This window comes from Haliaeetus albicilla, chromosome 6 (genome assembly GCF_947461875.1).
Source record: "Haliaeetus albicilla chromosome 6, bHalAlb1.1, whole genome shotgun sequence".
In the NCBI taxonomy this organism is placed as follows: Eukaryota; Metazoa; Chordata; class Aves; order Accipitriformes; family Accipitridae; genus Haliaeetus; species Haliaeetus albicilla.
The window spans coordinates 23766844-23789263 of NC_091488.1; the positions used below are offsets into that span (position 1 = coordinate 23766844).

Consider the following 22420-nt stretch of genomic DNA (forward strand, 5'->3'; position numbering starts at 1 on the left):
AGCGAGAAAACAGTGTGGGAACACAACCAAGCAGCTGGGGGAAGGTGAAGCAGTGGGAATTATTAAAACATGATCACTGCCAAAGCCTCCCTATAATAAAAATGCAAACTCAGTAGGGAAAATGAAGCATAAAAAGACAGAACGGATTTGTTTGCTACTAAAATAATTTTCCAATGTAAGTAAACCATTAGCTTGAATAACGTGCACTGATGAACCAAGGGACCTGGGAGGAAATACGTATGTGTATGTATACATATAAACCACATCATGGGCAGTAGTTAAAATTGCAGACAATCTTCTTCATCTTGGTATTTGCTAGGTTTTTTCATAACTTTGTACCTGAAGCTTTAGTTCTCTTTCACTATTTTTAATGCTATGACCTCTATATTTTAGAGCAATTTTTTACAAGAAAAGCAGCTCAATTACGGAGAGCCATACTGTCTCCCACATGTCATTTATTAACAAGATTCATGACTTTTTTGCCACTGGAGTTCACAGCTGCTGCTGCTCTGTGGCGATGGGCTGTTGAGACTCAATAGCCATCAGATTCTGGAGAGGAAATATTTATAGATTTTACAATCCTCTACCATCATCTGGCCAGTCTCTCCTTTCTGTTTCTAAATCTTCTACCCCAGGCTGACGTCCTTTTTTGTGTCTTAATATTGCTTTTGCAATGAAGTCAGGCTGCTGCTTCCTTAGCAATCTTCAGGCATATCAAAAAAGCAGCGGACGAGGGGACAGGGAAATGCAACCCTTCTCCCAAGTCCAGTCTCAGCCCATGGGAGAAGCAATTTGAGGAAGATTTCAGGAAGCTCTGGGATGAAATATGCTCCATCATCCTCCAACAGAAGCAAAGCTGAAGTCGACTCGCTACTTAAGAGCTGTGAAGGATGGGACTCTAGCACAGCCTGGGATTTCTTTTTTCTTTCTTTTTGATAAAATTGAAGAAAATGCCCCAAGAAAATAGTGAAAGAAACAATAAAAACTGTAGAGACGTGTTTTGACGGAGGGGATTCTGGAGATTACTTAGCTCTTTCATAAACAATCCTACTTTGACATGTAGGAACCTGTTGTACGTAATTTCCGTCAGTTGTGGAAATTCTCAAGCCGATACGATCTATTAGTTGTGGCTTCATGTACGAAGCGCAAGCACAGATCTGGCTTGCTTTTGCTTTCTATTCAGGTCATACTTACAGCCTGTTCTTGGTATTTTCCATCATGTCAAGTATGTATACTTGGGACTCATAGACTGTTTCTCTCTTATGCACATTCCCCTTTCTCCTCCATCTCCTGCCTTCCATGCACACCAACTTTTAACCCCGTTCAACAGTTACACTTTTTTCTTTCCTTCCTCTACAGGTACATGAGGCAAACCCCAACAACAATCCCTGAGGAGCAATTTTTATTTCCTGGGAAGCTCAGGCTAGAGTAATCCCATCCTGAGCCATGAAAGGACATAGCTAAAATTCAGCACAGATTTGCCAGTTCTGTGCACACATGCGTGGCAGCAGATCTTGACTTTATTCCCTCCCTGCCGTTCGGCAAACCCACCCTGGCCTCAATTCCTACACACTTTTTTTTTTTTTTTGGCATTTCTAACAAAACCTTATCAACACGAATCCCGAGGGCACTCCGTATCATGTATGACCAGCTAATTAAATGCAAACGTACGCTGGGATAACTGCAGAACTAGGCCCCAAACGAGGTATCAGCACCGCCACACGGATCACGGCGGCTCGCCCGCCTGCTCGCCCGCCTGCTCGCCCGCCTGCTCGCCCGCCTGCTCGCCCGCCTGCTCGCCCGCCTGCTCGCCCGCCTGCTCGCCCGCGACGGGGCGGGGCGGGGCAGGCGGCGGGGCTGCCGCGGCGCCGGGCGGACTTCCCCTCATCCCCCCACCCCGCCCCCGTTCCCCCGCGCGGGGGAGGTACCGCAGCCGCGCTCTGGGAGAGCCCAATACTGCTGGGGAGCAGGGGAGCTCCCGGTAGCTGTGGCCGCGCGGAGGGGCGGGGAGGCGGCAGCCGCTCGCTCCTTCCGCCTCTGCGCCCTTCATGGCCCTGCTCTGAGGCGACGTCAGCCGCTGAGGTGCGGCGGAGCGCGGCTCTAGGGCCCAGCTCCCCCTACCCCCCCGCAGGAGCCGTGGTCTCGGCCGGAAGCGGCGGGCGGTGCCTGGCGCCAAGCTCCGGCGGCGGAGGCGCTGGCGGCCGAACAATAGTGGAGCGCGGCGCTGGGGCGGGCGGCGGCGGGGAACGGCGTGGCGGTGAGCGGGGCCGGGGCGGTTCTAGCGGTGGCGGAGCGTCCGTGCCGCCGGTGCGCGGAGACGGGTGGGTGATGAGGCGCCTGTGGATGGAGCTTGGCAGGGAGCGGGACGGGACGGGGCAGCCTCCGGACGAAAGGAGGGGTGCGCGGGCGGGAAGGCGGCGGGAGGGCTCGGTCGCTGTGCGACCTGACCGCTGCCCGCGCCCCCCCCCCCCCCTCCGCGCTCTGAGGAAGAAACTTTCCCGGGACGCTCCCTCCCTCGTTCGGCTGTCGGCCTGGCGTGTCGGGGCGGGCCGGGACCGGGACCGGGACCGGGGCCCGGGGGGGCGGCGTGTGGTGCCGCCGGCCGCCTCTCCAGGCGTGGGGCGGCCGGTGCTTCGCCGGGGTGGCGGTTGAAATAACGGTCCCCTCCCTTGTCGCCACCCCCCAAGGGCACTATGAACGAAGAGCAGTTTGTGAGCATCGACTTGGACGATGACAACGTCTGCAGCGTCTGCAAGCTGGGGACCGAGAAGGAAACGCTCTCGTTCTGCCACGTTTGTTTTGAGCTGAACATCGAAGGTAACATTTTAAAGCGAGTCATCTTTGTCAAATTTTGGACACAGACTGCTTAGCTTGGAGCCGAGTGTGAATTGAGCTTACCTGAAAGCTTTCGTAAAGGCTTAGGTTTGAAAACATGTATGCTTAGAAAGTTTTCTTGCTGGCCAAACTAGTTTGTTACGTTCCCAGGTAGCTCATTTCCAGCGAAGGTGGGTGCCCTAGCTGCTCTAGCGCCTGCTCCCCTAGGTGTAAAGATGTACCCACCTTTTGAGAGCTTCTGAAATGTCCTGGTGTTAATTTCACCTGCTGGTATTAGACCTCTGGTGTTAACTCAGATCGGCAGGAGTTTGTCTCCTGCGTTTATTCAGGATTTTTGTTCAATAGTTAGAGGGGTCTATGTATAAAACTTACTTAAATGGCAGATTTTAAAGCACAATAGGGGTTTTTTGGAAGCAGATCAATGTTTCACTTTCACTAGAAGTAATCAGAGGGTTATTTATTTTTGCCTTCATAGGGTGACAATACACGTAATATGATAAAACCAAGTTCATTGTCAAAGCTTCTTAAAGTTTGCAAATTATAAAGTGGGAATTTTGTCCATCTTTTAAAAGACTAATCTTGTAAGCGTAGTCTCTGGCCTCCAAAATGGTATTTTCAGAATTTCAAACCTTGTTTTGCTAAAGAATTTACTTATCTTGTTGCTGCTTTTCATGCATGAATCAAGTGTGGGGCATGAATGAGCAGTAAATGAGTTATTTCCCTTTTTTAAGTCAAATAAGTATTTTTTTGGAAGTGTAAATATTGTTGCTTGATTCCAGTTATATAAAGTACTATTTACCAATTGTACTTACATGTGACTACCTAGAGTAATCTGTATTGGTATGGAGCAATTGAATATGAAGATCTTAACGCTATTATGTGAATAGTCCCATTTCTTGATGATAGACAGTAAGATTTGCTGTGTCTCTGACATATATGGGAGTACACTAAAGGTCTTAAGATGAGGTCTTTCTGACGGGAAAGTGCTATGAGGTATGAGCACTGTACCCAGTGATCTGGTTGCTTATTCTGAACCCTAAGAAGCATAAAACTGACTGGAATGTAGGGGGCTGTAAGGGTATGTATTCCATACACTGTTTCTATTGTGCATCTGACTTTTAAGGCATGTATAGGTAATAAAATTTTGTTCTTACCTTACAGAAATCTGAAAAATGCATTAGCAAATTGGAATCACTTTTAAATACTTAGTTTTGGTTTGATTTTTTAAAAAAATGATGCCTTTAAAGGCTTTGTTGCTGCTAGAGGCAATATATTTTAATCTGAATGATGCTTCCATAGTTCAGTAATAATTTGCACACTTTATGCTTTTGTTTACAAGAGACATGCTTGTGTATTTGCACTTTTTTGGTAAAACACAGAGCAACTATCTAACCCAAGACAGCCTGTCAATCTGCTTGAGTTTTCTTACTGCTTTAAAATGATAGGCTTATGGTTCTCAATATGAAGTAAAGATGTTTATTCTCTAGGCTTTAAAATGAGAAAAAAACCATATTGCCATAATGAGAATCAAGTACTTCAATTACATTCAGAATCTAGTTTTGTTTTGGAAGTACTGAAACAAATAAAACAGGATGCATTAAAAAATTGCTGGATTGCTCCATTATTTAACATAAGCTGTGGATTTGTCAAAGTTACTTGTTATGGGTATTACTTTACAAAATGATCATATGATTTAGCTGGAATATTCCCCCTCCCCCCCCCCGAAGTCTAAGTAGACTTTAATAGTAAAGACTTAGTCTGTGCAGCAGACTACTTTGCATAATCTTCTAAATTTTTGATTAATTTTAAAAGAAGACTACTTGAATAGAATACTGATGAGAGCTCATCTGAAATTACGTTCACTGTTATATTCTTAATCTTTTATTTTGCATAGTAAAAGAAAAGTATTAATATCTTTGATCATTATAGCATCAAAATATCTTAACTTCTGATATTATGTCTTCTGTGTACCGCTTTGAAAAGATATACTGTTACTGCTGTTATAGGGAGAGGACATTTAAGGGTGGCGGAGATTGTGTAAGTGACTTTTTATAAAGAATCTTTATAAGACTTTTTAGCTGAACCACTGCGTGAGCCAGCCCCTTACCATATCCATGTTCACATTCTTCCTACCGACTTTTGACATATCTACTGCATTCCTGTATTTCCTGCAATAAAGACTATGATTTATATACATCTAAAGTAATCTTTTGGTAACCCTGGGTAAGGAATGAAATGGATAATTCACTAACTCAGAATTTTATACTGGATGTTTTCATACTAACCTCCTGCTTTATAGAATCATAGAATCATTTAGGTTGGAAAAGACCTTCAAGATCATCGAGTCCACCCATCAACCATGCCCTCTAAACCATGTCCTGAAGTACCCCATCCACTCGGTTTTTGAATACCTCCAGGGATGGTGACTCAACCACTTCCCTGGGCAGCCAATTCCAATGTTTGACAACCCTCTCAGTAAAAAAATTTTTCCTAATATCTAACCTAAATCTTATATTATTATTAAAATATATATATTATATCGTCTATATATTACTGAAATATTATTAAAATTATATTTTAATGCAGTTCAGATACATTATAACATAGCTACTTGTTGAACAGAGTCAAGTAAGTTGTATAACTCTGTAGATGTGCTATCCTACACTTACAAATAAGTGTCTTTCTCACTAATAGTTTGCTTTTTTATTTAACATCATATTTAAAAATCCAAGCAATTAAAACACGTACATATATTTTTAAGTAATTCAGGAAGTGAAATAGGCTATTCTAAAAAGATATTAATGCAACAGCTAGGTCAATGCTTGCTCATTTTTAGTGTTGATATGCATGCATAACTTCTCCCTTAAGTGAAGCAGGAAATCACTGCTGTTGAAGAACAGACAGGCTATTAGTCACAGCTCAGCATCTTGCAGCATGCTTAAGTACTCCCACTGTTTGCAGCACCCTGTTAACTTCCACATATGAAATGCTGGAAGCAGGTTTCCCAATTTCCTTTTTTAAAAGGGTGTTATATTCTAGTGCTTTAACAAAACTCTTGAGAACAGTTCTGTTTCCCTTTGTGCCAGTATCTGACTGCTTAAAGCTGTCTAAGGTAAATCCACACACTTGAAACTGATCTAGCCCAAGGCTTAGCCACCTGAATTGCCTCTGAAACAGACTTTCTCAAAGGTATATAAACAAAACACTATAGAAATATAATTTACTTAGCTGCACTTAATTACATTATAGATTGGTGAATCGTTGTGTCTTCTGACATGTGAGTTCAACAGCAGTACGTTTGCTTGCACATAGATGGTAACATTGATCGTCTTGGTTAAGTAAGAGGAGTAATTCGAAATGAACAAATCGTAGACCATCCCCAACAGTAATGACTCAACAGATTTCTTCCTGGATCAGTGTTGTGATGTGTCTCAGCCTTTACCTTCCTGATGTTGAGGTGTATTTTTGTAACCTTTATTATGTTTGGACAATAGCTCGATAATGTTACATAATTGATAAAAACAAAAAAAAAAAATCAAATTATTCTTATAGTCCTTTATAGAGAAGACCACTACACAGAAAGCTTAATCTGTGGTCTGCCTTAAATAATTCTGAATGAGGAAGTTAGTTACTGTGTCATAAAACCTTTATGTTTTTTATCAGAAATCATTACTCCATCATAATTTTTTTAATACTAGATTTTAGACTTTTAATAAAAAAAAATGATAGCTTAGCCTAAAATGTGATTGTGCTTCTTACTAAGTTTAGTTAATTCACAGAAACTGCTGGTTTGAGTGCAGCTTGGAGTTTAGCTGTGGTGTCTGTCACAGAATTTATTCAGAATTGATATATATGGATTATAGGGTCTGTTTCTCTGAAGTTGACTTAAGGACTATTGGCAAAGTAAGGAGGAAGGGAATGTGGGCATACAGAAACAAAGTCAAGATGCAGGTTTAAACTTCCTCCTGTTATGTGTCATCAACTTTTCTTGAGGAACAGGGAAAGAGTAACTTTCTTAGCATAGTTAAGTAGTGCTAATCTTCAGTCTAAATGGGGTGGGGGAGCGTGTCTTGAAAGGGCAGTATTTTTGTCCCTGTTGCACTTGCTCTTGCAGCTCAGTTTGAGGATTCATGCTCGGGGAGCCTCAGTGGACTGAGCTACACATACATACTTTATTGCAAAACTGGCTTTTGTGTCTGAAGGATCATTATCAGGTGATTTAGCACATCAGAATGCTAACGTGAGTCTTTAAAATATGCAAAATACTTAAAATGGTCATTTATTATTTCATATGTGAGAAATGAAGCTGATTCTGTACAGTGGTTTTAAAATTCTAGATGGGGTTTAGAATATCCTGGTGGTATGGGTGTGCTGGAGTTTGGTGTTGGCTTTTGTTTGCCTTGTGCGGACAAAGTGAACATCAGAGATTGTGTACTGTTTTGTTTTTCTGAGAAGGTGTCACAGTAATCTCTGGATTGAAATAGGAAATGTTTTAAATTCATGTGTAACTGAATTGCATAAGCCAGAAAATAATGTGTTTTCTGTCAGTTTGAGACAAACTTCTTCTTTTTAATTTCATTATAATATGGGAAAATGATTAACTGAACTCTGGTAGCAAATATGTAATACTAATAACAGATCTGCAGGTTTAACTGGTGGTTGGGGGGAAATATATGAACACATAAAAATATACGTGTGTCTATGTATAAAAGCTGTCTGTATGTGTACGTATCAACAAAACAAAACCTTCTGCCTGAATATGGCATCCTACAAGCTGCTTTGAAATTCCAGTTGTAGGATTTCCACATAAGAATGTGGTGCTGTATGGAGATACCTGACTATGCTCTAATTCTCCTGTTAGGAGGATGTAACTATCTAGCCCATGTTTCACAGAGCACGCAAAGGCGACTAGAGTGCTAAGCAGTTGTGCTGCCTGTGGTGCTATTTAGAGTTCAGATATCTTCACATGGGAATGCATTGTGCAATGCAGATGTGTTCTTCGTTAATGAACGCTTTGTGGTCCTCTGGACAATGCCTGTGGAAATCCCAGCTTCAGGAACTTAATAGCTGAATGTATTTGTTCAAATATCAGACTTGTCTCTGAAGGTTTCAAAGTTAAAATTCTGTTATAATTACGGTTTAGTTTTACATTACTTGTCGTAGATAATGTATCTGTCTGAACCTGGTTTCATGCGGGTATGTCTTAATGCAGAATTAGTTAAAAATCTGTGAGTTTCTTGAAATTAGAGGGTTTGTAACAGACAAAACCATAATGGAAGGGGAAAACATGATTGAGCTGATTTTTATTTACTTTTTTGCTTATCTGGTGCTGCTAACTACGATAACGTCTTGGAGAATGCTAGATGACAAGCAAACTGGCTTGCTTCCATTTCTGTTTAAAGTTGAACAACAGCTGAATAGCAAATGATGGTCTGTATCCCAGGTCTTGCAATATAAAAGAAGAGATAGTGTAAATACTGGGCGTTTATTCCCCTGATTTATGTTTTTTAATTACATTTCCATGATCCTTTAAAGTTCTGATAGGCTCACAGCATTTGAGGCAGTTTCAATGTCAGGTTGGTGCATCCTAGTCTCCAGGCTGAGACAAAGATGATATAAAAAAATCTGTCTTATTGCATAGCTTTTTTCCTATTAAGGTCTATAAAATCTTGTGTAATATCATCATTCTGTGTTCTTCATGTTCATCTTAAAAAAAAAAAAAAAGTGGTTTAGTTGTTAAAAGCTATAAACATTCAAATATCACTTTTTTCTTCTTAGACCCTACAGAAAAATATGTCACTGAAATAAAATGGGTTGTAAGGTATAGCTGAAAGGATTGGAAACTGCTGTTTTAGTTTCATTCTGTTCCAAAATAATTACACATCCTTCTTTTTTTCAATGTTAATGAAATAATAACCAATAAAATGTATTATTCTGGCAACAAAAGCTAAAAAATTTCATCACTGCCCTTTAGGCTAGACAGATGAGAACTTGGTTCAAGGTAACATTTGCAGTCCAGGGGTATGACTCATATCTGCAACCTTGAATGGACTTGTGGAACTTGCTGCAGTTTCCAGTAAACCTCTTAACTACGAATTCAAGTCCAAACAGAGTTGGTGCTATTCTTAATCTTCTAAGTGCCATATAAGTACCGCTGAGTAATAGTAGAGCTGTGTGGCTAGTTCTAAAAGTACATTCTTGCATTTTCTATGTGTAAATTTGGGAGGTTTGTGCATGCAAACAAGCAAATTGAGCAGTTAATGTTACTTACCTGGCATCATCCAGAATACAGAAATACTGTCTTATGGCTTCCATTCTCTTCAAGGTCAATTTAATTGATTTTTTTCTTCCAAAGTGAGAGACATCTTTAACATAGTAGCTCCTGCAGTAAAGTTTTCATCAGAATGTATTGGCTTGTTTAATACGGTAGTAAAGTCTCTTCTTAGTGAAGTAGTTTATAGGGAACATGAATTTTGAAAATGTGTTTAAAGGGTCAGTTGGATCTCTGTTCTGTTTTATATAGTATGTCTTTGCTATGTACTAAAATACAAATGAGCTAATAGAAATGCAGTGGGAGATGATTTGTATGCACACTTGATGTATGGATTGTACTGGCTTTATCATATGAAAGTGAGGAGAGAACTTTAATTTATGAACAAGATGATATCTAGTCTTTACCAGGTGTCTGGTTTTGGAAGTTAATGAATGGCACTGGCATTTTCCTTCTAGCCAATCTCATAAATCATAAGATTTAACTCTCAAATGAAACTGCATGCATACACTTAAAAATAGTAGTTGGCTTTAAGTCTTGTCAGGCGGATGTATATGTCTCTAAAGATCCCATTTTTCAGTGTTGGCAGAATTATACAACTGAAGTGTATCAGTTTTCCCCAGCTCTTGTCATTTGAACGTGTGGATGACTTGCTGTCTTAGGTTATCATGGGCTGGTTTTATTTAATGTATTTTGAACAGGTCTTGGGACCTGCTTTTCTATTATAAGAACCCCCTCTTTCAGCACTCTTAATAAGCAGACTAAGATGCAGCAGTGGCTTAAAATAGACGTGAACATTTAATGCCTTGTGAAGCATTTCCCTGTCTGCTGCAGGTCTTAGCGCTGTACACTAGGTAAACCAAACTTGAGCTCATCTGATCTTTGTGTTGCTAGTGGACACTAGCAGATGTTTAGGAGCTGTTTTGTGAGCTGGCTAAACATGCCTGTTCACAGAGCGATACTGTGTGCATGCGGGAGGGGAGCAGCAGCTGGGACGTTTCAGAATGTGTAGTGAAAGCCGGGGCTCCTAAAGTAGGCAGCCACAGACTGGTGCCCTTCACAAGGGTTCATGCTTGCTTACAGGATTAAAGGAAAAAGCATATGTGCCTATCACAAATCTTGCTAGAGGTAACTATTTAAGATGAGGTGAGTTGTGCCCGAGAAGCGTTTCTTCACGGGCTACGAAGGCAGCCTCCACAACTAGCTAAAACTACAGGTGTACCTTTTCTAAGTGTTCTGACTTAAACAGTTAATTTCACCCTTGTTGCCAGTACTATACAAATTTGCTTTATGAAGTGCATTCACTCTCCTTTGACTGTCCTTAATAACCACATGTACTTTACACGTTTATGGAAGCTATATATATGGTGGATGCCAGTGTTATACTGAGAAGGCAGCTTTTCTTTTTCTTTCTCTATGGTTGGGTATAAATCTTACCCATAAGTATTTATAAATTCTTTAAAGGGACTTTAATATGGCTTTAACTAATGTAGTACAAACTTATAATTGACTATTCATGTGTCTAGAAGTATTCTTGTTAATTTTAGTTCACTTCATCTTAAATTCTGGGGTTTTTTTCCTCTTCAGCTGTTCAAGCTAAGGTTATTCACCATTGCAAAAACAATTAGTTTCCAGCATTGCATTACAAATTGCTAAGAAGGGAACACACACTTTCTTTAACATTATTTCCAGCTGATGGAGCTGAAAGACCAAATAAGGTTTTTTAAAAAAAGAATAACAAACAAATTTAAAAAAACCCCACTGTGGAAGATAAACAAGCAGGCTAATGATCACTGATTTTCTTTTTTTTAATGAAAACATTTGTGAAGGGATGTGAAGTAGTCTGGGAATTCAAGAGCATTCCTTTTGAATTGAACGTCTTTTTTATTATTATTATAATCTCCAAATAAGACAGCTATTCTAGCCAGCTTTATATATAAATGTGAGCAAACATTTCAATGTAGTTCTGTATCTTTATCATGAAGAAGAGTATACATAGTTCTCAGTGAACCAGTTGCAAGGGCACAAGTAGTCTTTATGGACTTCTTCCCTTAAAAAAAAAAACAAACCAACAGATTTTAATATGATGGAAACTGATTTGCTTTCATGTACGAGTGCTTTAAAATGGGGTGGAATGTATTGAGATGTGATTATGCACCTGGTTATATGGTAAATAGTCTCCCTGCTCTCTGCTACTTTGCACTTACAAATAACTAGAAGTTACAAAAATGTATACTACTTTATAAATTGCATAATTGCTAGTCATTTATTTACAAAATTATTTTGCAGGACTGGATTAGGACTCGGTATGTTGAGAACTATACCAGTATAGAGGAAGAGTTTCTGCCTTGCATAGCTTTAAAATTGAAATGCTCCACTTCCCCCCTGCCCCCTCTCTCTCCCTGAAATACTAGGCTCTTAAGTAAGCAGCCCTGTTCTCACAAGTGCTCAACATAGAAAGATACTGCTGGGTAATTTGATACCATTCCTATTTCATCTAGGACACATGAGTTACCAGAATCAGAAGCAAATAATGGATGTAAACACTGAGATTCTTTTATGATTTGTCTTGAGGTTTGGCATTATCCTGTGAATCTTGTTCACTTGAGGAATCGTCTCTGGCATGAGCTTGTTTCCTAATAGCATCTGCTGTCTTAAGTTAGATATGGTCTTCTAGATGTTACTGAATTTAGGTGGATTTTTTTTTTCCTGCAGATAAAGCATTCCTGCTCTTGATGGTTGTGGGCTTTTTGCTGCTTTTTGCAGTTCTTTTTCCTTCTCTGAAAAAATAAGTATGAAGGGTAGGACATACTTGGACATAGTCTGCAATCCTCTTCTTGGAAAGTAAGATAAAGGACAAATGTACACATACCTAAATATGTGTGTGGGGGGGAAATGTTGATGGTTGTATGATTGCTGACTTGAAGAACCAGCCTAAAAATAAAAAGGTTGAGATGGGTATTAGCAAACAGGGATGTTGAGACAAAACCAAAACCCTGTGAAAATCCCCATAACTCACAATAGCTGTTCATCAAAATTACGATATTACTTCTTTTAATGTACAGAAGTCCTACCTTGCTTTATTCATCTCTTTGTGTATAGTGTGGAATAAAGTAATGTGTCTTCTAAGACTGAATCATCTTTATATATCATTCGTTTGATCCATGCCAGTTTACCAGCTGGTAGATTTTTCTGCAGTTGTGATGAAGGAAAAAATATGAAGTAAGCTGAATGGAGTATTAAGTCTTACCAAAAAGAAATAGGCATCTTTGCTGCCTTGTAAAGGTGATGGTATTGCCCGCAACAGAAGGATTTGTGTCAAAGAAACGTACTCGTACTTGCTGTAATACTTGTACGTCATTACTAGTTTGTGCTGGCACAGCAGCTGCTGTGAATGCTCAGCTCTTGGGATGCAATTCCAGAAGGTTAGTGGCTGATGTTATGTTCTCTGTATAGGAAAGAACTGTCACCTCAGTACAAAAGAAAGATTGAGGGTTGGTTTGGGTTTTGGAGGATTTTTTTGCGTGTGTTTGTAGGAATCCAAACCAGTTATGTGAAAGCTGAAGCAAATCCGTTAGCAATTCTGTACAAAACCATTTTGGTTTTGTACATTTTCTGTTCCTTACTGTATTGAAGAGTATTTAGACTGACCCTTTTTGGTTTTTTTCAGTAAAAGATGGGGAAGGATGTAAATTCGGGGGAGGGGGTGGGGAGCGGCGGCAGCAGAATGGGGAGTGTAGTCCTGTATACTGGAAGTGTTTTGTAATACTTGCTCTATGTTCAGAAATAGTGACATTATGGCTAATATGTGGCATATAAATAGCAAAACTTAGACTTTTACAGAATAAAAAATATTACTTCAATAGTTGCTGATTTCAAGCATACCCAATATCACTGAGTTCTGATAAAACAGCATTGTTTGAGCAGCGTGCCTCTGGAGTGGGGAAGTTAACAATGTTCAGAACTCTTTTAAAAGATAAATTGTCAGAAGGAAAGACTTGAGTAATCTTGAGCTTATGGCTTAGTCATAAGTCAGATGGGGCTTCATAAAGTCATGCTGCACTTGGGGTTTTTTTGTGTAACTAAAATTGTTGTTTGTTTTATGCGGTCTCACTTGTCCTATTGGACAAGTAACATTTATTCTTACTGAAATAATGAAGCAGAAAGCCTCAAAGGAATTCTTTTTTTTAAGTGATAGGGTAGTATTCTATCCTTTGTTGTACAGATGTTTCTTTTGTGATTGCCCCAAAAGTGATAGTGTATGTATGTGAGGAAGTGTAGTCTGACCGGGTTCTTCACATGTGCCAGGCAGAGGACTTAACTGCAAGAGGTCATGCCTCTAGAACCAGCTCTGGGAATGTTTCATTACACTTGCAAGATTCATTTTTTTCTGTTTTTAATAGAAACACTGCAGTAGTTCTTTCCCTAGTTTTGGGGAAGGAGGAGATGCAGGGGGGAATAAAGAAGTAAAAACTTGGTAGGTGTATTTGATTTTTGAGTTGGGAAAAGCGTGGTATCCTGAGGGCAAAACAGACGGTAGTACCTATTAGCAGCCGTGAACTAGAAACAATCTGTGCAAAACTACATTTGTCCCAGACTTACTAACTGTACTTTCTACAGTTTTCTTCCCTCTTCTTTGCCAAATCTTCAATTATTTGCTTTAGACAGGATTACTCTGTCCTGTGATCAGAAAACATTGGCTTCATTCATTCGTCTTACGGTCAAATTCTTAGGTGGGTTCCTGAGTGTTTATCATATAGAAAAATTGTGTAAAACTTATTTTTCAGCCAATCTGAGGACTCTTTCTGTAAGTAAAAGAAAGCACTGTAAGCATCAGCAGCGTAGCATGTTGAAGAATCACTTGGGTAAAGCAAATAACATTGAACAAATAATTCTGGTTTTGTAGGGTTTGCAGTGTTGTGAATATATGCCTTATACCTTCAATTGACAATGTTTGCTCTTCCCTGTGGCTTAAAGATTTAAGGGTTTCCATCATGCTCCTAGAGTTAAGCAGACTTGTTATGTTTAAATTGTGCCGATAAGTCATGAAACAAATTACTTCTTTCCTTGTTTTCACTAGAAATGTTTATTTGTTTTGGTTTTTTTTAAGTCCCTGTAAAGATAGAGAGGGAAAATAGCCTTGCAGGTAGGCAGTAGATCATGTAGAGCTTAAGAATAGTCAGTGAATGTCTATTTGCTGAAAGAGGTTGAAAGATAGTTTGAGGTGTAGAATGAGAATCTTGACTCTGTACCCATGAAGACAACATCTGTCTTAGTACTTTGCTGAAGAACTTCTTAAAATAAGCCTCTGGTTGGGATGTGGTTTTTGTTTGTTCTAATACTTAGTTCATGGGCAGAAGGAGTGTCTGTTTTCATGACCTTACCTTTCTCCCCTGCTGCTAAGAACTAAATAAATTCCACTACTGTCCTCATTCATTTTCTACTCTTTGTCATTTTGCCCCATAAATTTTGTGTATATGCTTACAAACTTAACCAGAACAGTAATCCTCTTGAGTTTCAATGCTGCCCAAAGAGTGGAAAATCAAAAGTTCATAATGGCTACTCTCAGTGTTTCAACTCCCTAACTTTAAATGCCAGTTACCAGCAAATGAGATAATCAAAATGAAGTGCTTGGATTTGTTTTCACTAGTTTCATGTTAAGAACTTTACTTTTGTAGCTTAGTTTTGAGACTAGTTTGGGAATTTACAGAATTTAATCACTTAACAACTTATCATTTGTTAATCATTTGAGGTGGAGGGCTTAAAGTTTACCACAAGAATTTAAGAGGGTAAGTCAAATATAACTGAGGATTGTTGTAACATGCAGCTTTCTGCTAATTGCTCATTAAAGTCTCTATTATAAAATTTTACCTGTTGCATTTCTTGGTTTTTCTTTTATTTTAATCACTTTTATATACTTCCTTCTGTGCTAAAAGGTAAAATGGCTGCAGCTTGGTTCATGTCGCCTAGTTTCAAAGATCAAATTACGTTATCATATGTTGATTTAAATATTCTGTCTTTAGCAAGCATTGAGCACTTTCAAACAGTGGTTCACAGGTGTCTTGTTTGTGATGAGGTACTTGTTTGATGAAATAGTTTTTCATTATATTGGGACCTCCCAAGTAGTATACTGGGTGTTCAGATAAATGACGAACTGCCCAATATTGTGGGCTTGGATACTGAATCTACTGCACAGATGAATCTGAAGAAAAATAAATATCCACTGAAGTTGCAGAAAGTTATTTTGTACTGGAGTACTATTAACTTTCTGAAATAGTCATTTCCCATACCATCTGTGTTCACTCACCAACTGTAGATCTTCACAGATTGTGTTCCTTTTTAACATGTCAATCACTATCAATTACTTTGAGGTTTGAGTAACTTACCTGCTGTAGCTATTTGAATAGTCTTTGAAGGAGGACAAGTAAAGAGGAGAATAAACATCCATCTTACATGAAATTAATTTCAGGACAGTTTAGTGTTGGCAAGTGTTGACAGTATTAGACCTAACTTACCTAGCTAGGCTGAAGGCTTGTACCAATGCAAAATAATAAACTAAGACTGAAATCTGAATTATGTTTGACCACTGGTATGGCACAAGCCCACACGCTGCAGTATTTGTTGAGCAGATGGCTCATAACATTATCCCTGGAAGATGGGAGCATGAATGACTGCTCTCAAAATGCTCTTCAGTATTGTTCTATAGAACTTCTGATACATGGCTGGTATTGCTTTACAGCTTACACACTTGTGCATAGGTGTGATGCAATATGTACAGAGTTAGCAGTTTGATTCATCTGCATTATCATCCAAGAGGCGCATGCAGGTAATCTATAATTCCTGCACTAGAGATTACTATGTGCAAAATACTTTATATGCTAAGGACTCAAGACTGAGTGGAACTTCAAAAATTGTGGAGTATCACATATCCTTGTTTACTACAGTGATTAGACTGTTAATAGGAAAGGATCAGTTAAGTTTTTGTTTTCTTGGTTGCTTGTGAGTAAAGATTTTGAAAAATTAGTTGAGTATACATTAAGTGAACTTTTTTCTATTGTGTCTTTACAGGAGTGCCAAAGTCAGATCTTCTACATACAAGATCTTTAAGAGGGCACAGAGACTGCTTTGAAAAATTTCACTTAATAGCAAATCAGGACTGTCCACGATCAAAACTCTCTAAAAGTCCATATGCAGAAGTAAAAAATATCTTGAGCAAAAAAATTAACTGGATCATACAGTATGCACAAAACAAGGATTTAGACTCTGATCCTGAAAGCTCAAAACCATCCCAACACCAGCTTTTTAACTTCAGACATCAGACTGATAGAAAATTACTCCCACAGTTTGACTCCCCAGTACCTAGATACTCTGCAAAATGGATAGATGGGAATTCTGGAGGCATCTCAGGCTGCTCACAGACTCTTTTGGAACAAAGAGAATCCACTGATTTCAGACTTGGTGTGTTACAAGAAACAGGTGCTACCTTCTGCTGCAGCAGTGTTTTGTGGTCTAATCACAACCAAGTCCAGAAAGCTGAAAAAGTTGAAGGTGATTCACTTCCCAGTGTTCATAGAAGGCATCCTCAACACAGCAGGGAAGATTGTAAGTATATATCTATTTACATGCAACCTAGCAAGCAAGGGCATTCTTTGAAATATCTCTTGGCCACATAATGTCCCCACAGGGCATTAATTTACATCCTGAAATCCAGCTTTTAACAGTTTGGAGTTACTGTAAAATCTGTGAAGAAAAACGCTACATGGCTAAGCAAACAGTGTGGAGGGTTTGGTTGTTGGGGGGAGTTGGTTGTTTGTGTTTTTATTTTTACTTTTCCTGTTAGTTATACCTGGGTGTGATACAGGACATGCCTAACTTACACAAAAAAGTTAATGTTACAGTTGATTGCAGTCACTTCAGTATGTCAGTCCTGGCAGTTGCACAGTCATGCCTGTGGAGATTACTAAGCTCCTGAAAATAACTGTTTTACTGAACTTGTGCGGTGCCTTGAGTTACATTTTACAGAGAGCTGCCCTAAGCAATAGGGGAAATTAGAGGTAAGGTAGCAGAGCAAACTTGTGAAATAACATGAAGTTAAACATTCTTAATAGTAGCAGGCTTTCCTTGTGCATTTTACTAATTATTTTTTCTATTTATTGAGCATAAGAAAATGGGAAGGTCCTTATGCTACTATGTCCTCTTAAAGGCTGTAGCAGTAGATCTGAGCAATCTTTTGATGACAGTGGTGATACTGAAAGCAGTGGAAAATAAGTTTTCCAGTTATTTAAGAAGGTCACCAGAAGAAGTGTTTAGAAAAATCTAGGATATTGGAATCTGGAATCAGCCTATATGAAGTGTGTTTGGACTAAGTTCCTAGAGATCTCTGCAGTTACTATCCTGCTTTTAGAACAGTGCCTGGTCCTCAATGGAATACATCCACTCTCACTTTTGTAGATGAGGGAAGTAATTGGGGAGGGTTTCTGAATTTCAGAAGACCTGAGAAAGAAGACAAAGGCTGGCGAATATTCAGTGGAAAACTAGGTGATGAAAAACAAGGTAATAATGGAATTCAGAATGTCAGAAGACAGAGTGAGAAAGAGGTACTGTAAAAAGTTGGAATCAGTTTCTTTAGGCTCCTGTTTTTTTAACAAACTAACAAACCTGTCCTTGCACAGTTTGGTCATTTCTCATTCTTTATAAAAAGATATTATTTAACTGCTGTATGATGCTTTATATTGCATTTGTAGTGAATTAGTAGTCTTAAAGCCATAAATCAAAACAGATATGCTGTGCTGTTTGACCACTTGTCCTCTGGAGTCATAAATTGGGATTACATAAACCGGGACAGCACTTAACAGAGGAATTGTGAAAGCTTGACCTGGTTTATGGGGTTATCTAACTGAAGTTAGTGACTTGGAATTTATCTCTCTGATCTCTGATTTTGGGACAGGGGAACATAAAGCTGTTTTGAGCACCATAACAGATTTTTTTATTCTGCATATTTTATGACTGCATAATGCACTTCTGAGGCAATTTTGTGTTGTATTACAAGTATTCGTTTAACCTTTTTTGCAGTATTTAGCTTTAAAAGACATTCTTTTGGAGACTCTATGATTATATAAAGTTTGTATTTTGGAGAAAAATATAGTCAGATTTCCTCTGCCAGAATTAGGTACCTTCTTATTGCAGTAACTCCACTGTAATGACATAGCAGTCTACTAAAGGAAAAAAAAAATCTATTGTTAATGTAATTGTAAATAGCTTGGCCAATATTTCTTTGTAATTTACCTCAGCTACAGCTAGAATAATGTTTTATCATTTAAATTCGGTGTTCTGTTCCTTCTCCCTTTTCCTTCTGTATCAGAAGGAAACAGTCCTATCATGATGCATACACACAAAATGTGTGAACCTGCCTGTCCACTACAGTTGATGAAATATTGATGACAATAATGAAGAAATGGGAAGTAACTTCCTACTACTGGGTATAAAAGGGGGGAAAAAAATCTTGACATTTTTATGAAGCTGCCAATTACTGTATTAAATCCAGTCAGGGTTTTCCTGGAGCTTAAAGGGTGGTAAGATGCAAGAAAGGAATCTTCAGTTGTATTGATAGCCGAAGGTAGGAAGGAGCACCACTGTACCTGGCTGTTAGAGGAGAAAGGTGAATTTGTGTCACTCTTAAATAGCCTTACGTCTTGAGGAACAAGTAGGCTATCTTTAGCTGCTGCCACCTTCTTTGGTCTGGCACTACTGACAGAAAGTTAATATCCCACAACTGCAAGATGTGAGAAAGAGATTGAAAGAGAAGGCTTAGGATAATGAAATAGTCCTGTGAGTAGGCAAAAACCATCCTTTTCAAAACTTAACGCTTTAAATTTACAACATAGAAACCTCTTGCACTGAGAAATCTCTGAACAAAAGCTGCATGTTTGCAGCACAGGTTTTCTTCAAGTATGCAGTGAGAGCTTTGCTAAGCTGCAGCATCGTTTAAATAAAATATTTAAAAATTACAAGGTCTTAAAGCTTGTTTCAGTGCCTTGTATCCTCCTGTGGTGATCAGGATTGTCAGTTTTCACTGTGCTGCCAAGAGCATCTCAGCAGCAGGTACGGCAGGGTTGAGGAATTTCTAGGAAGCAGGCCAGTGCTTCCCCACTTGTTGCTGTCGATCGACAGCAGCATAGAGTACTTTCACAATTCTGTCCTCTGAGGTTTAATATATTTTTTTTTATGAGGATGATAAGTGTACACATAACGTGAGATACAGAAGGGCTTTTGAATGATGCAGAGGATCTTTTAGTTCTCACTGGGAGCAATGCAGAAGATCTTTTAGTTCTCACTAAGAACATAGCACAAGAAAGTGAGAAGTAAACCTATTTTTATATGCTGGTCTTTATATCAGACTAAGATTTTTCTTCATCATTTGCCACCGAGTTACTCAGTGGAAACTATGTACATTATTCTTCTATGCATACAGCACAAAACTTGATAGCCAAAACAGGTAGCTTGTGTGCTGAAAATTCTGTCCAGAAGCTGTGTCCTGTAGGCTTGCAAATGCAGCAGGGCTTACCTCAGAATTGTCCACTTGCCCACAATTAAAGAGATGTACTTGCAGGGGTTACACTGTGGAAACCATGTTTTGCAGTCAGAGGAAGGTAAAGTATTCAAAGGTGTCAAGCAATTTACAAGCAATTCTGATTCTGGACACTACTGTTTTGGGGACTTGAGTTTCCAGCTTTTTGACATTGAAGAAAGGGCTTTCCTGTGGGGTAAATTTTTGTCTATGACAACATAAAAGAGAGAATTTTCAAACTTTCCATAAATGATTGATGAATAATGTTGCCACTGACTTACTGCCACACATTTGTTGATTATTAGGATACAAATGATGACAAATTGAGAAAATAGGAGTCTGTTTAGGGATGCTTATGTGACTTTGGTAGTAGTAATAACACATTTTATTGTTACAGTGACTATGATGACTTCTGGAGAGTTAAAGCAACTTAATGAAAAACTGCTCAAGCAAATCCAGGGTGAGAATTTTTCAATACTCTGGTTTGGCTTTGTGTTGCTTTGTAATAAAGAAAATGTTGTTTGAAAAAAAAATGTAATGGCTTTCCTGTCAGTTAAGTTTTGAACTGGACTTATCATGTTTCCATATAAAAAAAGAAACTTCCAACTTGCTTTTATTATGTAACCTCCCTGGGTGTTGCAAACTGCCACTTTGAAGAATACAATATTTTATTTTAAGGGTTTTTTTTACTGGAATCATAGAATTGTTTACATTGGAAAAGACTTCTAAGATCATCGAGTCCAACCATAAACCTAACACTGAAGTCCACCACTAAACCATGTCCCCAGGCACCACATCTACACACCTTTTAAATACCTCTGGGGATGGTGACTCAACCACTTCCCTGGGCAGCCCTCTTCCAATGCTTGATAAGTGTTTCAGTGAAGAAATTTTTCCTAATATCCAATCTAAACCTCCCCTGGTGCAACCTGAGGCCATTTCCTCATGTCCTATCATTTTTTACCTGGGAGAAGAGACTGACACCCACCTCGCTACAACCTCCTTTCAGGTAGTTGTAGAGACCGATAAGGTCTCCCCTCAGCCTCCCTTTCTCCAGGCTAAACAACGCCAGTTCCCTCAGCCACTCCTCGTAAGACTTGTGCTCTAGACCCTTCACCAGCTTCATTGCTCTTCTTTGGACACACTCCAGTACCTTAATGTCTTTCTTTTAGAGAGGGAGCAAAACTGAACACAGTATTCAAAGTGCGGCCTCACCAGTGCAGCGTACAGGGGGATGATCACTTCCCTGCTCCTGCTGGCCACACTATTTGTTACAATTGAAATCAACTTCATTTTGAGTTACAAAGTGATCCACCTTGGCTCAGTTCACCTAAAACTATAAACTGGTGATGTGTTCAGTTCACAACGCATACTCCAAGCTGCTCTGGAACCAGAAAAAGTGTGGTGTTCTTGTGCATAAGTCCACTTATATGTCTGTGTCTCTTTCATAATAACGTTCGGCACTGCTTCTTAACTCTATGAAAGTACAGGGACCAAGTGCTTTAACCTGATAATGTTCTTGCAGATGTGTTTGAAGAGCTGACGCAGCAAGTTCAAGAAAAGGACTCTTTGGCCTCAGAGCTCAATGTCCGTCATATTGCAATTGAGCAGCTGCTGAAGAATTACTCCAAACTGCCATGTCTACAGATGGGACGAGCAGGGATGAAATCAAATGTCCCCATATAAAGGGGATGGAACTTCTATCCCCCTATAGAGCTAACTTTCCCTAACAAACAGCTTTGTTAACCATTAAGTACAGCTGCACAGATATTTAGAAGCTTTTGAGGAAACTTAGGCAGCTTTCTCTTTGCATTCGTAATCCATGAGAAGTCTTATTCCTTTTCGGTTTTAACAAAAAAGGCAAATGTTTTAGGTATTAAAATCTACTGTAATGAGGTTTATTCATAGTTAGGCTTTTTTTTTTTTTTGCCCATAACTACGCATGAGCCTTGAAATGAGTTCTGTTTTGTTGATAATAAAATTGTTTCTAACAAAGAATGACCTGAAGCCTGTAAACCTGCCTCCTTCATACAGAGGAAAAATAAAAATTTGAGTTTTTATCAGGTCTGATCATATTACATTCTAGAGAGCTTTAAGGAGAGAACAGTATTAATGAAACTCATGGGGTTTTATTTATTATGAGCAATATTTTATTATTGAAATTTTATACTAAATAAATATCACTATTTTAGGTACTTTTCCAGATCTCTTTATAAAATGTCTGAATTACTCTGTGTAATGTTTATGCCTTGTGTATGATTGTTTAACTTTTTTCAGGTCTGTATCTTTCATGATACAATTTAAAAAAAAAAGAACCCAACTTGTTTCCCAAAGAGATGAATTTTGTGTGTTAAAAAAATGTGGTGGTGCATCACTTATTTTTATCAGCTTTATAACTGAAGAATTTGGTTCATGAGAGACAAGCACAGCACTTCCTTTAAATTTAAAAAAATAATAATCCATACTTTGGTTTTAATGCATAGAAGTTGTTTTATATGTGAAATTTTCAATGCTGAAAAATTACTTTGAAGAAACTAAATAAATTTGTAATACTATATTATCTTGTTATGATTTTTTTATAAAGTTGGATCAGACTGTGATAAAGCATTTTGATTTTGAAATGCAAATAGTGATACGTTTTAAAACAGAACAGCCTTTGCTTTTTTAAAACTTTTATCAGTCTACCATACCAAGAAAACTCAATCTTTGCCAAAGTTTGTTGAGCTCCATTTGCGTAACTGAAAGTT

The 22420-nt window shown here is 38.8% G+C and overlaps 1 protein-coding gene across 2 annotated transcripts; it reads left to right on the top strand.

Annotated features, from left to right (window-relative positions):
• The first annotated feature begins 2106 nt into the window (after positions 1–2106).
• On the top strand, positions 2107–22230 carry C6H21orf91 (chromosome 6 C21orf91 homolog). Of its 2 annotated transcripts, XM_069785326.1 has the most exons (5): positions 2107–2257; positions 2688–2817; positions 16175–16708; positions 20071–20133; positions 21199–22230. In XM_069785326.1, the coding sequence occupies exons 2-5, from the start codon at positions 2694–2696 to the stop codon at positions 21357–21359; spliced, it is 882 nt and encodes a 293-aa protein (XP_069641427.1). In that variant the 5' UTR covers positions 2107–2257; positions 2688–2693; the 3' UTR covers positions 21360–22230. The 2 variants fall into 2 exon arrangements, with proteins under 2 accessions (XP_069641427.1, XP_009914040.1); XM_009915738.2 differs by lacking the exon at positions 2107–2257 and having other exon boundaries at positions 2552–2817.
• Positions 22231–22420: the final 190 nt, after the last annotated feature.